This window comes from Lithobates pipiens, unplaced genomic scaffold (genome assembly GCF_037356315.1).
Source record: "Lithobates pipiens isolate NorthernLeopardFrog02 unplaced genomic scaffold, aLitPip1_a1.2 Scaffold_13, whole genome shotgun sequence".
Taxonomy (NCBI): Eukaryota; Metazoa; Chordata; class Amphibia; order Anura; family Ranidae; genus Lithobates; species Lithobates pipiens.
In genome coordinates, this window is record NW_027507718.1 from 547,621,906 (window position 1) to 547,636,173 (window position 14,268).

Consider the following 14,268-nt stretch of genomic DNA (forward strand, 5'->3'; position numbering starts at 1 on the left):
TGGGAGACGGGTCCAATCAGAGCGTAGCATTCTGGCGGTGATTTCAACCTCCTGCTATGCTTGGCACATGACAGAGGTCTGGTGACCGGAGACCCAGCACAGACTAATCTTCTCCACCACAGTGATCTTCTGATCTCTCAACTTGTGAGTAGAACCCTTGTTGTTTCAGTGACACTCGCGCTCTGGCCGTGTGCCGTCTGCCTCCCTCCCTCCTCTTTTGTTTCTAAACACAGATGGCGATTCCCGTCCATAGAAGACACAGCAGCATTTCCGTGTTAGTTGTTAATGTCTAGTACAGCCTTTCGCAACCGGGCGGTGCCGTCATATCATAACCTTCTGTTTCCTGCTACTTTGGTGAAAGAGTTAACTTCCACCCTTTAGTGTCAGGAAAATGAAATCTATCGTCTCCATCTGCCCAGCCCCCTCCTCGTACACACATATGTCAACCAACCCCCAACCTATAACTGGCCTTTGCAGCAAGGAGCGCATGGAAGGGCGGCGCACGTCAAAAAACAGCAAGCAATAATATCCAGCTCAACTATCCAGCCAGCCTGCAACAAACTGAACTGACCCTAACAGATCATGTTAAAACCAAGGGGTTTAGTTTGCCCCCTCCTCACCTGACCTGTGATGTCACATCTTGACCTGTGATGTCACATCTAGAACGGGAGGGGTTGGAGCTCTTCAGCATACACTGAGAGAGTTTGCTCGGTATAGAGCAGCCATGAAATCCCCTCCACAGGCTCTGTATTCTCTGTATAGATAGGTAAGGATGTGTTCATGTGGCCGGTGTTACCAATACAGCCGTATTACCTTACATCATGGTTACTACAGACTTGCCTGGAAAGTGAAGAGAAAGAGGAAAGAGAGAGGGAGAGAAGATAGAAGAAAGAGAGAATGCGAGAGAAAGAAGGAGAGAATGTGAGAGAGAGAGAGAGAGGAAATAGAGAGAAAGGGAGAGGAAATAGAAAATGAGAGAAAGATAAGAAAGAGCGAATGAGAGAGAGAGGAAAGAGAGAATGGGGAGGGAGAGAGAAGAGAATGAGAAAGAAGAAAGTGAGAAAGAAAAAGAATGATAGAGGGAGAATGAGAAAGAAGGAAAAAGGAGCAGGAATGAGAGAGAGAGGACAGAGAGACTGAGAGAGAGAAAGAAAGAGAATGAGAGCAAGAGAGGGAGAGAGAATGAGAGAGAGGAATGAAAGAGAGAATGAGAGAGAGGAAAGAGAGAACAAGAGAGAAAGAGGAAAACGAAAGTGAGAAAGAAAATAATGAGAAAGAGAGAGAGAGAGGAAAGAGAGAACGAGGGCGTAAAAGAAAGAGGATGAGAGAGTAATATGAGAGAGAGCGGAAATAGAGAAAGAGAGAGAGAAAGAGGAGAGGGGGGGGGGGTGAAGGAGAGAGAGGAATGAGAGCAAAGAAAGAATGAGAGAAAGCAGAGAGAGAATAAGAGAAAGGAATGAATCAGAGAGATAATGAGAGAGAGAGAGAGAACAACGAGAAAGAGAGAGGAGAGTTTAAAGAAAGAATGAGAGGGAGGAATGAATGTGAGAGAGAGAGAGAGAGAGAGGGGGAGGGAGCAAAGATAGAAAGAGAGAGAGAGGAAATAGAGAGAAGGAGAGAGGAAAGAGAAAAGGAGAGAGGAAATAGAGAGGAGAGAGTGTAGGAGGAAATAGAATGAGAGAGAGGGAAGAGAGAGAAGGAGGGAGGAGAGAGAAAAGGAGAGAGGAAATAGAGAGAAGGAGAGAGGAAATAGAGAGAAGGAGAGAGGAAATAGAGAGAATGAAAGAGAGAACATAGAGAGAAGGAGAGAGGAAATAGAATGAGAGAGAGGGAAGAGAGAGAAGGAGAGAGGAAAGAGAGAGAAAAGGAGAGAGGAAAGAGAGAGAAAAGGAGAGAGGAAAGAGAAAAGGAGATAGGAAATAGAGAGGAGAGAGAAGTAATAGAGAGAAGAAGAGAGGACATAGAAAGAATGAGAGAGGTAATAGAGAGAAGGAGAGATGAAATAGAGAGAATGAGAGAGAGGAAATAGAGAGAAGGAGAGATAAAATAGAGAGAAGGGGAGAGGAAATAGAGAGAATGAGAGAGGAAATAGAGAGAAGGAGAGAGGAAATAGAGAGAATGAGAGAGGAAATAGAGAGAATGAGAGAGAGGAAATAGAGAGAAGGAGAGAGGAAATAGAGAGGAGAGAGAAAATGGAGAGAATGAGAGAGAAGAAATATAGAGGAGAGAGGAAATAGAGAGGATAGAGAAAATAGAGAGAATGAGAGCGAAGAAATAGAGAGAATGAGAGAGAGGAAATAGAGAGAAGGAGAGAGGAAAAAGAGAGGAGAGAGAAAATAGAGAGAATGAGAGAGAGGAAATATAGAGGAGAGAGGAAATAGAGAGAAGGATAGAGAAAATAGAGAGAATGAGAGCGAGGAAATAGAGAGAATGAGAGAGAGGAAATAGAGAGAAGGAGAGAGGAAAAAGAGAGGAGAGAGGAAATAGAAAGAAGGAGAGAGGAAATAGAGAGAATGAAAGAGAGGAAATAGAGAGGAGAAAGGAAATAGAGAGCATGAAAGAGAGGAAATAGAGAGAAGGAGATATGAAATAGAATAAGAGAGAGGGAAGAGAGAGAAGGAGAGAGGAAAGAGAAAAGGAGAGAGGAAATAGAGAGGAGAGAGAGGAAATAGAGAGAAAAAGAGAGGAAATAGAGAGAATGAGAGAGAGGGAATAGAGAGAAGGGGAATGGAAATAGAGAGAATGAGAGCAAGGAAATAGAGAGAATGAGAGAGAGGAAATAGAGAGGACAGAGGAAATAGAGAGAATGAGAGAGAGGAAATAGAGAGAATGAGAGAGAGGAAATAGAGAGAATGAGAGAGAGGAAATAGCGAGAAGGAGAGAGGAAATAGAGAGGAGAGAGAGAGGAAATAGAGAGAAGGAGAGAGGAAATAGAGAGAAGGAGAGAGGAAATAGAGAGAATGAAAGAGAGAACATAGAGAGAAGGAGAGAGGAAATAGAATGAGAGAGAGGGAAGAGAGAGAAAGAGAGAGGAAAGAGAGAGAAAAGGAGAGAGGAAAGAGAAAAGGAGATAGGAAATAGAGAGGAGAGAGAAGTAATAGAGAGAAGAAGAGAGGACATAGAAAGAATGAGAGAGGTAATAGAGAGAAGGAGAGAGGAAAATAGAGAGAAGGGGAGAGGAAATAGAGAGAATGAGAGAGGAAATAGAGAGAAGGAGAGAGGAAATAGAGAGAATGAGAGAGGAAATAGAGAGAATGAGAGAGAGGAAATAGAGAGAAGGAGAGAGGAAATAGAGAGGAGAGAGAAAATAGAGAGAATGAGAGAGAGGAAATATAGAGGAGAGAGGAAATAGAGAGGATAGAGAAAATAGAGAGAATGAGAGCGAAGAAATAGAGAGAATGAGAGAGAGGAAATAGAGAGAAGGAGAGAGGAAAAAGAGAGGAGAGAGAAAATAGAGAGAATGAGAGAGAGGAAATATAGAGGAGAGAGGAAATAGAGAGAAGGATAGAGAAAATAGAGAGAATGAGAGCAAGGAAATAGAGAGAATGAGAGAGAGGAAATAGAGAGAAGGAGAGAGGAAAAAGAGAGAAGGAGAGAGGAAATAGAAAGAAGGAGAGAGGAAATAGAGAGAATGAAAGAGAGGAAATAGAGAGCATGAAAGAGAGGAAATAGAGAGAAGGAGATATGAAATAGAATAAGAGAGAGGGAAGAGAGAGAAGGAGAGAGGAAAGAGAAAAGGAGAGAGGAAATAGAGAGGAGAGAGAGGAAATAGAGAGAAAAAGAGAGGAAATAGAGAGAATGAGAGAGAGGGAATAGAGAGAAGGGGAATGGAAATAGAGAGAATGAGAGGAAATAGAGAGGACAGAGGAAATAGAGAGAAGGAGAGAGGAAAAATATAGAATGAGAGAAAGGAAATGGAGAGAAGGAGAGATGAAAGAGTGAGAGAGAGAGACAGGAAAAATAGAATGAGAGAGAAGAAAGAGTGAATGAGAATGAAGAAGACAAAGAATGAGAGAAAGGGAGAATGAAAGAGAGAGAGAGAGAAGGAAAGGAGAAAATGAGAGAGAGAGAGAGAGAGATGAAAGAGAGAATGAGAGAGAGAAAGAAAGAGAATGGGAAAGAGGAATGAAAGAGAGAGAGAGCTCAGTCTTATGCCCTGTACACACGATCGCACACTCCAACAACAAAATCCATGTTTTTTTTCCCAACAGATGTTGGCTCAAACTTGTCTTGCATACACACGGTCACACAAATCTTGTCGGAAATTCCAATCGTCAAGAATGTGGTGACGTACAACACGTACAACGAGAAAAATGAAGTTCAATAGCCAGTGCGGCTCTTCTGCTTGATTCCGAACATGCGTGGAACTTTGTGCGTCTGAATTGTGAACACACGATTGGAATTTAACTCATTTTGTTGGAAAATTTGAGATCCAGATCTCAAATTTTGTTTGTCGGAAATTCCAACGGAAAGTGTCCGATGGAGCCTACACACAGTCGGAATTTGCGACAACAAGCTCCCATCGAACATTTCCCATCGGAAAATCCGACCGCGTGTACGGGGCATTACAATTGTATAACCAAACATGTTATACTTACCTGCTCTCTGTAGTGAATTTGCACAGAGCAGCCCCCCCGGGATCCTCCTCTTCTCGGGTCCCTCGTTGGCGCTCCTGGCCCCTCCCTCCTGCCGAGGGCCCCCACAGCATGCAGCTTGCTATGGGGGCACCCGAGCCAAGCTGCTGCTCTGTGTGTCCATTCAGACATGAAGGCATGTCTCGGGCCTCACCTCCTCTCTCTCCTCATTGGTTCACTGATTTTGATTGACAGCAGTGGGAACCAATGGCACCCGCTGTGTGTCTCAGCCAACCAGGAGGGAGAGTCCCGGACAGCCGAGTCTCTCGCACAACTTCGCTGCATCAGGTAAGTATTAAGCCCCGTACACACGAGAGGACTTATGTCCGACAGACTTCCGAAGGAGTTCCGCCGGAGTTCTGACAGAGTTCTGACGGACTTTTCGGCTGAGCGGACTTGGCCACACACAATCACACTAAACTCCGACGGATTCGAACGTGATGACGTACGACTGGATTCGAATAAGGAAGTTCATAGCCAGTAGCCAATAGCTGCCCTAGCGTCGGTTTTAGTCCGTCGGAGTAGCATACACACGAGCGGATTTTTCGAAGGGACCGGGTCCGGCGGAGTTCCTTCGGAAAAATTTGAAGCATGTTCCATATTCTAAAGTCCTTCAGACTTTGGCGAGTCAAAAGTCCGTTGCAGCCCACACACGATCGAATAGTGTGACGGAATCAGTCCGTCGGACTTTGGATGTTGAAAAGTCCGCTCGTGTGTACGGGGCTTTAGGGGGGCTGAGGGGTGCTGCTGAACACAGAAGGCTCAAAGTTTTACTAAACCCAGCAATATAAAAAAAAAAATCGCCACAATCGACACAACTGAGCATGTGCAGGTCGGCTACCCTGCTTGTGTGTTATCTGGCCTTCCCCAGACAGACAGTGCAGGAGAGGGAGGATCTGTGCATACAGGATCAAACAGCCTTTTTACACAATGCAGAGGATTAACCCCTTAAATTCCAAGGCGAGTATAACAAGCATGCTATTCTGCATATACAGACTGATTATATTGTTGTGGGTTTTAGTAACACTTTAATGCACAGAATGCATTAAGATAAAAAAAAAAAAACTTCTGTCTTTACAACCCCTTTAACTCTTAACTGGTGCAGTTTTAAATGTTTCATACACAAGTTAAAATCTGCATATTTTGGGAAAGAGAAGAATTTATTGGAACCCCATAAACATAATAGGTTTTCCCAAAAGCAAAGGCCCTGTGGAATAAAATGATTGCAGTTGCAATTTTTTCGTTGCACGATATTTGTGCAGCTGTTTATAAAAGATGTATTTTCAGGAAGAGATAGCTGTTGTGTTCCTGTCATATGCGCCCGCATACGAAAAACGGTGTTCAAACCACACACGTGTGTGAGGTATCACTGCGATCGGTAGAGCGAGAGCAATAATTCTAGCCCTAGGCCTCCTCTGCAACTCAAAACATGCAACCTGTAGAAATTTTTAAACGTCAACTGTGGAGATTTTTTTAAGGGTAAAACTTTGTCGCCATTCCAGGAGAGGGCGCGCGCAATTTTGAAGCGTGACATGTTGGGTATCGAATTTACTCTCACAATTTACTTTCACAATATAAAAAAAAAATAAAAAAATTGGGCAAACTTTACTGTTGTCTTATTTTTTAATTCAAAAAAGTGTATTCTTTCCCAAAAAAGTGCGCTTGTAAGACCGCTGAGCAAATACGGTGTGACAGAAAGTATTGCAACGACCGCCATTTTATTCTCTAGGGTGTTAGAAAAAAAAAAAAGTATAATGTTTGGGGGTTCTAAGTAATTTTCTAGCAAAAAAAAAAAAACAACTGTTTTTTTTACTTGTAAACAACACATCTAATGCCGCGTACACACGAGCGGACTGTATGGCGTACTTAGTCCGTCGAAACACATTTCAGCGGACAGTCCGCTCGTGTGTGGGCTTCAGCGGTCTTTTTCAGCGTGCAGTCTGGAGTACTAAGAATTTCGGTTTTTCCGAAATTCTGTCCGTCGTACTTTGGTTTCAGCGGACAATACGGTCGTCAGTAGGCTAGTCGGATGGACTAAGAATGACGCATGCCCAGAAAGGATTTACAGGGCTTTGCTGTGTCTTGGACTTCCTATTTCTAGTCCCGTCGTACGTGCTGTACACGTCATCGCGCAAGCTTTCGTCGGACTGTTTGGGTATCCGTGTGTGGTCAAGTCCGTTCAGTGGAAAGTACGACGGACTGTCCGTCGGATTGTATGACGGACTAAGTACGCCATACAATCCGCTCGTGTGTACGCGGCATCAGAAAGAGGTTTGGACCTTAATGCCGCGTACACACGACCGGACTTTTCAAGGGACTAGGTCCGACGGACTTTCGACGGAGTTCTGACGGAGTTCTGACGTAGTTCTGACGTAGTTCTGACGGACTTTCCGAAAGAACGGACTTGGCCACACATAATCACACCAAAGTCCGACGGATTTGAACGTGATGACGTACGACCGGACTAGAATAAGGAAGTTCATAGCCAGTAGCCAATAGCTGCACTAGCGTCGGTTTTTGTCCGTCGGACTAGCATACACACGAGCGGATTTCTCGGTAGGAACTGGGTCCGGCGGAAAATTTTGAAACATGTTCCATTTCTAAAGTCTGACGGATTTTTGCAAATCAAAAGTCCGCTGCAGCCCCACACACACGATCGAATAGTCTGCCGGAATCGTTGCGTACACACCGTCTGAAATTTCCGACAACAACGTTTTGTTGGGCGGAAATTTGAGAACCTGCTAGCCAACATTTGTTGGCGGAAAGTCTGACAACAAACGTTCGATGGAGCGTACACACACGGTCAGACTTTCCACCAACAGTGCTCACTTCCAACATTTGTTGTCAGAAAATCCGATCGTGTGTACGGGGCATTAGACCCCTTTCACATTGAGGCATTTTAGCTCTAAAAATAGCACTTGAAAAGCGCCTGTAAACTGCCTGTCACAACAAGTACTTACCGAGGCCGGGTCGCCGATAGCAGTAAGCCCTTGCAACTACGCACACCCTGTCCCCCCGAAGGTGGTACAGGGAGCGGGTGGCATGCAGAAGCACTGGCCACCAGCAGGTGTAGGTTCCTGAAGAAGCTGAGGAGCTGAGCAGTGAGTTAGGGCCGGTTCACACAGGGGGCGACAAGAGGCGACACGACTTGCCGTTCCGCGACCTCAGCGGCGACTTGCAAATGACTTCTGTATAGAAGTCAATGCAAGTCGCCCGAGGTCACCCAAAAGTAGTACAGGAACCTTTTTTCTAAGTCGGAGCGACTCGAGTCGCTCCTCTTAGAACGGTTCCGTAGTACAGAACGGGGGCGACTTGTCAGGTCGCGGCACGGCAAGTCGTGTCGCCTCGTGTCGCCCCCTGTGTGAACCGGCCCATACTGGGGAGCAGGAACTGGCTGATGATCCTGTGCGTGATGGTAAACAATCCAGGAAATAACAGGAGATCAGGTAACAGAATAGCAAGTTCCGTGAAGCAGGCCAAAGGTCAGATCCGTAAAATCAGGCAAGAAAGACGGGCCAAGGGTCAAATCCAGGTAAACAATCAAGAGAGTCCGTAAAACAGGCCAAGGGTCAAATCCGGGTAAACAATCAAGAGAGTCCGTAAGACAGGCCAAGGGTCAAATCCAGGTAAACAATCAAGAGAGTCCGTAAAGCAGGCCAAGGGTCAAATCTGGGTAAACAATCAAGAGAGTCCGTAAAGCAGGCCAAGGGTCAAATCTGGGTAAACAATCAAGAGAGTCCGTAAAGCAGGCCAAGGGTCAAATCCGGGTAAACAATCAAGAGAGTCCGTAAAGCAGGCCAAGGGTCAAATTCGGGTAAACAATCAAGAGAGTCCGTAAAGCAGGCCAAGGGTCAAATCTGGGTAAACGATCAAGAGAGTCCGTAAAGCAGGCCAAGGGTCAAATCCGGGTAAACAATCAAGAGAGTCCGTAAAGCAGGCCAAGGGTCAAATCCGGGTAAACAATCAAGAAAGTCCATAAAGCAGGCCAAGGGTCAAATCCGGGTAAACAATCAAGAGAGTCCGTAAAGCAGGCCAAGGGTCAAATCCGGGTAAACAATCAAGAGAGTCCGTAAAGCAGGCCAAGGGTCAAATTCGGGTAAACAATCAAGAGAGTCCGTAAGGCAGGCCAAGGGTCAAATCCGGGTAAACAATCAAGAGAGTCCGTAAGGCAGATAAAGAGAAGTCCGTTAAGCAAGCCGAGGGTCAAATCGAGGATGAGAGCAGCGTAGTCAGGGAGGGTCCGGGTCAAAACAGGTAATCAGGTAAAACAGCAGGGAACAGGCACAAACGGGAAGCTGACAACAAACCAGCAACCCGTTTGGACGCCAGAGCTGTCTAAAATAGCCACGCCATGGCACGTGCGCCACAGCACACACTTGTGCGCCATTGCGCACATCCATGCGCTATCGTGCGCACTCGCGGGCCACTGCACACACCATTGCACACCATTGCACACACATGCACGCCACACCATTGGGACGTGCACGTGCGTGCGCAGGAGCGCATGCGTGCAATAGCATGGGCGGCCAAAGTCCTTCTCTGACACTGCCTCTTCTGGAGCCCCAGTGTGAAAGCCCGAGTGCTTTCCCACTGGGGCGGTGCGCTTGCAGGACGGGGAAGAAAAAAAATCCTGCAACCAGCATCTTTGGAGCGGTGCGGGAGCGGTGTATACAGCACTCCAACACTGCCCCCTGCCTATTGAAGAGGCACCGCCGCCGAAGCGTCTGCAAAGCGCTTCGGCAGCAGGCGCTTTTCCGGACGCTGTTAACCCTTTCCTCGGCCGCTAGCGGGGGGGTTAAAGGCGCCCTGCTAGTGGCCGAATAGCGATGCTAAAAAAGCTGTAAAGCTCCACGGAAACTAGCGGCACTTTACCGCTAATGCCCCCACCCCTCCCCAGTGTGAAAGGCATCTTAAGGCGTCAGCATACCAAGACATTTTGGACAATTTGATGCTCCCAACTGTTTTGCCTCCTGGCAGTCACTTGTCGAGTCCATCCTCATTTTGGCTTTGACGGGGCTGCTGGATAGAGGAGAAGCAGGAGAGGGGATCGGAGAGTCAGTCCTGGATTGTGGAAGTTTGTCATGGGAACAGGAACGCAGCTCTGGGTGAGGAGAGAACCCACGGGTGGTGCAGCCAGTGAGTTGGCCGCGGCCACCATCTTGGAAGCGCCTCGCTGCCGGCTGGAACATGCAATCTGGTAGCTTACAGGATTCTATCTTCCATTCGCTTTAGCGACATGTTCCCTCGGGTGATGAGGGCTTGCTGACAGGGCTCGGGAAGCGGGCTGTCGGGAAGCGGGAAGATTAAGCTAATCAGGCCGTCGGGAAGCAGGCAGATACTGAGGAAGCCAGTCCGTTAAGAAAAGCTGGAGTCTTAAACGGCCATTTTGCCCATGCGCCGGTCACACCGCCCCCCCCCCCCCTAAGAAATTCAATCTTCTTGAATTTGTTTTATAACAGACACTAAAGAATATTTTTTTTTCACAATTTTCAGCATTTTTTCATTTATATAATAAAGCATAAAAAAAAAACAGTGGTGATCAAATACTACCAAAAGAAAGAACTGTTTATGTGAAGAAATTATATAAAGTTTTGTTTGTGGTACAGTGTTGCATGACCGCGCAATTGCCAGTTAACCGCTTCAGCCCCAGAAGATTTTACCCCCCCTTCCTGACCAGAGCACTTTTTGCGATTTGGCACTGTGTCGCTTTAACTGACAATCGCGCTGTCGTGCGATGTTGCACCCAAACAAAATTGACGTTCTTTTTCCCCCCACAAATAGAGCTTTCTTTTGGTGGTATTTGATCACCTCTGCATTTTTTATTTCTGCCGCTATAAACAAAAAGAGAGCGACGGTTTTAAAAAAAAAAACACAATATTTTTTAATTTTTGCTATAATAAATACCCCCCAAAAAAATATAAAAAAGCATTTTTTTCCCTCAGTTTAGGCCGATACGTATTCTTCTACATATTTTTGGTAAAAAAAAAAAAATCGCAATAAGAGTTTATTGATTGGTTTGCGCAAAATTTATAGCGTCTACAAAATAGAGGATAGTTTTATGGCATTTTTGTTATTATTTGTTTTACTAGTAATGGCGGCGGTCTGTGATTTTTATCAGGACTGCGACATTATGGCGGACACATCGGATAATATTGACACATTTTTGGGACCATTGTCATTAATACAGCAATCAGTGCTATAAAAATGCACTGATTACCGTTAAAAATGTCACTGGCAGTGAAGGGGTTAACACTATTATTAACGCATTGGCGGCACAGTGGTGTAGTGGTTAGCACTCTCACCTAGCAGTAAAAAGGGTCCCTGGTTCGAATCCCAACCACGACACTACCTGCCTGGAGTTTGCATGTTCTCCCTGTGCCTTGTGTGGGTTTCCTCCGGGTACTCCGGTTTCCTCCTACACTCCAAAGACATGCAGGTAGGCTAATTGGCTTCTGTCCAAAATTGGCCCTAGTATATGAATGGGGACCTTGCATTGTGGGCTCCTTGAGGGTAGGGACCAATGTGAGTGTGCAATGTACAGGGATAGGGACAATTGTAGACACTCACTCAGGTTGAACTGGATGGACTGGTGTCTTTATTCAACCTTACTAACTATGAAACTATGAAACTAAGGGGGCGATCAATGGGTTAATTGTGTGTTCTAACTGAAGGTGGAAGGGGACCGTGTAGGGGAGATGGCAGATCGTTGCTCATACTCTGTATGAACACACGATCTGTCTGTTCTCCCCTCAGAGAACGGGGATCTCTGTGTTTACAAACACAGATCCCGGTTCTCCGCGTGTCCCGAGCGATCGCGGGAGCCCAGAGGTGACCGCGACCGCCGGGCACTCGCATCGGCTCTGTGGGCGCGCACGCCCCCTAGTGGCCAAATATAAAAGTGACGTAACATGATGGCGATTCGCGCAGCCGAGCCATGTTGCCACAGTACAACTGCGGCGGCTGGTCGGCAAGCGGTTAAAGTAGCGCAGTGCTAAAAAGCAAAAAATAAATAAAAAACGGCTTGTCCGTGAAGGGGGTAAAACCTTCCTGAGGTCAAATGGTTAGAATGTTAGTAGGTGACCCTCATATATTGCATTACTATGACTTTTTTGTGATCTAATTGTTTCTGTGGTTGTTATATCCTTATATATCATAGCACACGGTACCTAACCCCGATAAATGGTCAGACGGAGAAGAGGCTCAGAGTCCACAGAAGCATCAACTATGGCAGTGTCGTGGGCTTCAGGAGACCCCAGGAACCTTCAAAGCTTTACCAGCTCAAGAGGAAGTCAAGTCCACCATGTACAGGAAGAACATTTGTCTTTAGAAGGTGCTTACACCATCTTGAACTTGAACAGAGATTTCAGACAACTTAATGTCAGTGGTGAAAAAATGTTAGAAACCTTTGACAATATTACATTTCATGATTTCCAGCTCGTTCGACAAGAGTTTCCAGTCTCCTACCTACAGCACGTCACCGACACATCCTCTATGGAGGCAATTTATAACCAAGGGGGCTTCAGGATAGTAGCACAAACCTCCAGACCTGGATTTAGGGACCTCTCATTCTGGAGCGCAGCCATTGCTTCAGAAGACGTTGAGGCAGCACGTGAAAAGTCATACGGAATGGTAAAGCGAGTGATCTCACCAGTGATGGCCACGAGACACGAAGAAAGAATAAAAGCACAATATGCCAATTCTCCGGCTTTCAAAACATCTGCCTCCCGCTATGGTAACTTCAAGTTTTCCTTCCCTTTGTTTTCTCTTCTGGATCTGTACCAGGCTCAGCATTGTGGGGGTGAAGAACCACAGCTGAGGATTCTGGGTACTGACTTGTACAAGCAGGAGGTGGCTCATTATATATTAGTGCACAGCCCTGACCGGAGTGACCAGTTCAAGAACTTCCCGATGGTACCCAAAGCACAGGGTTGCGCTGAACCCCTTCTGAACCCTTCTGAACCCCATCCCTTTGTCTACAGAAAGAATGGAATATTGTACTGGAGACCCGAATCCACCTCCAGTGTTTTAAAAGTGAAGATTTCTGATCAAGGTATTGCCTGGAGGGAATGCCCCATACCTTGTGACTATTTCATTGTCAATCAATATTGCCGTCATATCAAAGAGGAGAATTATGAAGTATGGAGTATTTGGAACCATCTCGTTTTCGCATTCCATCTCCCTAATGATCTTTGCTTGGAGGTCTCGAAAGGGCAACTTTTAAAGAACTTGGCGGCATGCAGCCTAGATGAGCCAGCTTTGTTAGAAGAAAGTAAATGTTTGGAGATCAAAGATGCTAAGGGCATTATCCGACAAATGAAGAGCGATCATAGGATGAGGAAAAGAATGGAAACAAATTAAACTTCAATAATATAAAGGAAATTCTTGTGCTTGGTACACCCCGATTCAAGGATTCAGGACTGCAGCAGCCTATATATTCCCAACACTGGGCAAACTAGCAAATCCTACAATAGTGCGCTGTCCCATAGACCTTACATTGTAACCAATACATAAGTGCAAACAAAAGCAATGTGCAAATAAACAACAATATGGACAACAATATGGACCTTGAATGTCTCCTTTACAAAATATAAAGTGCAAACAAAAACAGTGCGCAAATAAACAATGTGCAAATCAGCAGTAATATGGACCTTGAATGTGCCCTATACATGAGTCTAAGTGCCGGTTCACACAGGGGCGACTCAGATCCGACTTCAAGTCGCCCCAAGTCACCTCAGGCCGCACAACATGTAGAAATCAATGTAAGTGAATGAGAGCCGTCTTAATGCACACTACTGAAGTCGCTCCGACTTCAGAAAAGGTTCCTGTACTACTTCTATCCGACTTGTAGGCGACTTGTACCCATTGATTTCAATGGAGGTCGCCTCCATGTCGGATCTCTGTCTATACGGAGGCGACTCTCAGAGAATTATCAGCTCTCAAAAGGAGTTCCCCCCCCTGAGAGCTCATTCTCTGATTGGCCACAGCAAGTCGCCTGGCCTGGGGCGACTTAAAGTAGTGTTGTAAGTCGCGTCCAAGTCACGTCAAGTCACGTCAAGTCACGTCAAGTCACGTCAGGTCAAGTCACGTCAAGTCACGTCAGGTCAAGTCACGTCAAGTCACGTCAAGTCACGTCAAGTCACGTCAGGTCAAGTCACGTCAAGTCACGTCCAAGTTGCCTCCAAAAGTCGTGTTGCCCCTGTGTGAACCGAGCCAATAATTTGCAAGCGAAATATAAAAAAAAAAAAAAAAACTGATGATCAATAAATCGAATAATAATCCATATATTTGAAAGGTTATTGATGAGCAATAAAAACACTTAAAAAATATCTTAGGGATGTAGAGGACTACAAAAATAACTGTGATTTTAAGCGGCAAGAAACTATTAACACCAACACCCGTCCAACTGATACAGTATCTAATGGGGATCCTAGTACATCAAGGGCAGTTGTGAATAATACTGGGGGACCGGTTAGGGGTGCTCATAACCCACATTGGGAGCGGACTGATCATGCTCCACCAGAAAGACAACCCCCAAAGTCTGTGGGGGGGGGGGGGGTATGTCCCTGCACAGCCTCACAGAGGTAAGGGCACAAGGACCTTTCCCAAAAGATCTGGGGATGGAACCTACAACTAT

General features: G+C 45.8%; 1 protein-coding gene across 1 annotated transcript; it reads left to right on the forward strand.

Annotated features, from left to right (window-relative positions):
* On the forward strand, positions 1–13,275 carry LOC143975819 (uncharacterized). The gene is made up of 2 exons (XM_077478374.1): positions 1–144; positions 11,791–13,275. The coding sequence occupies exon 2, from the start codon at positions 11,814–11,816 to the stop codon at positions 12,990–12,992; it is 1,179 nt and encodes a 392-aa protein (XP_077334500.1). The 5' UTR covers positions 1–144; positions 11,791–11,813; the 3' UTR covers positions 12,993–13,275.
* The last annotated feature ends 993 nt before the right edge of the window (positions 13,276–14,268 follow it).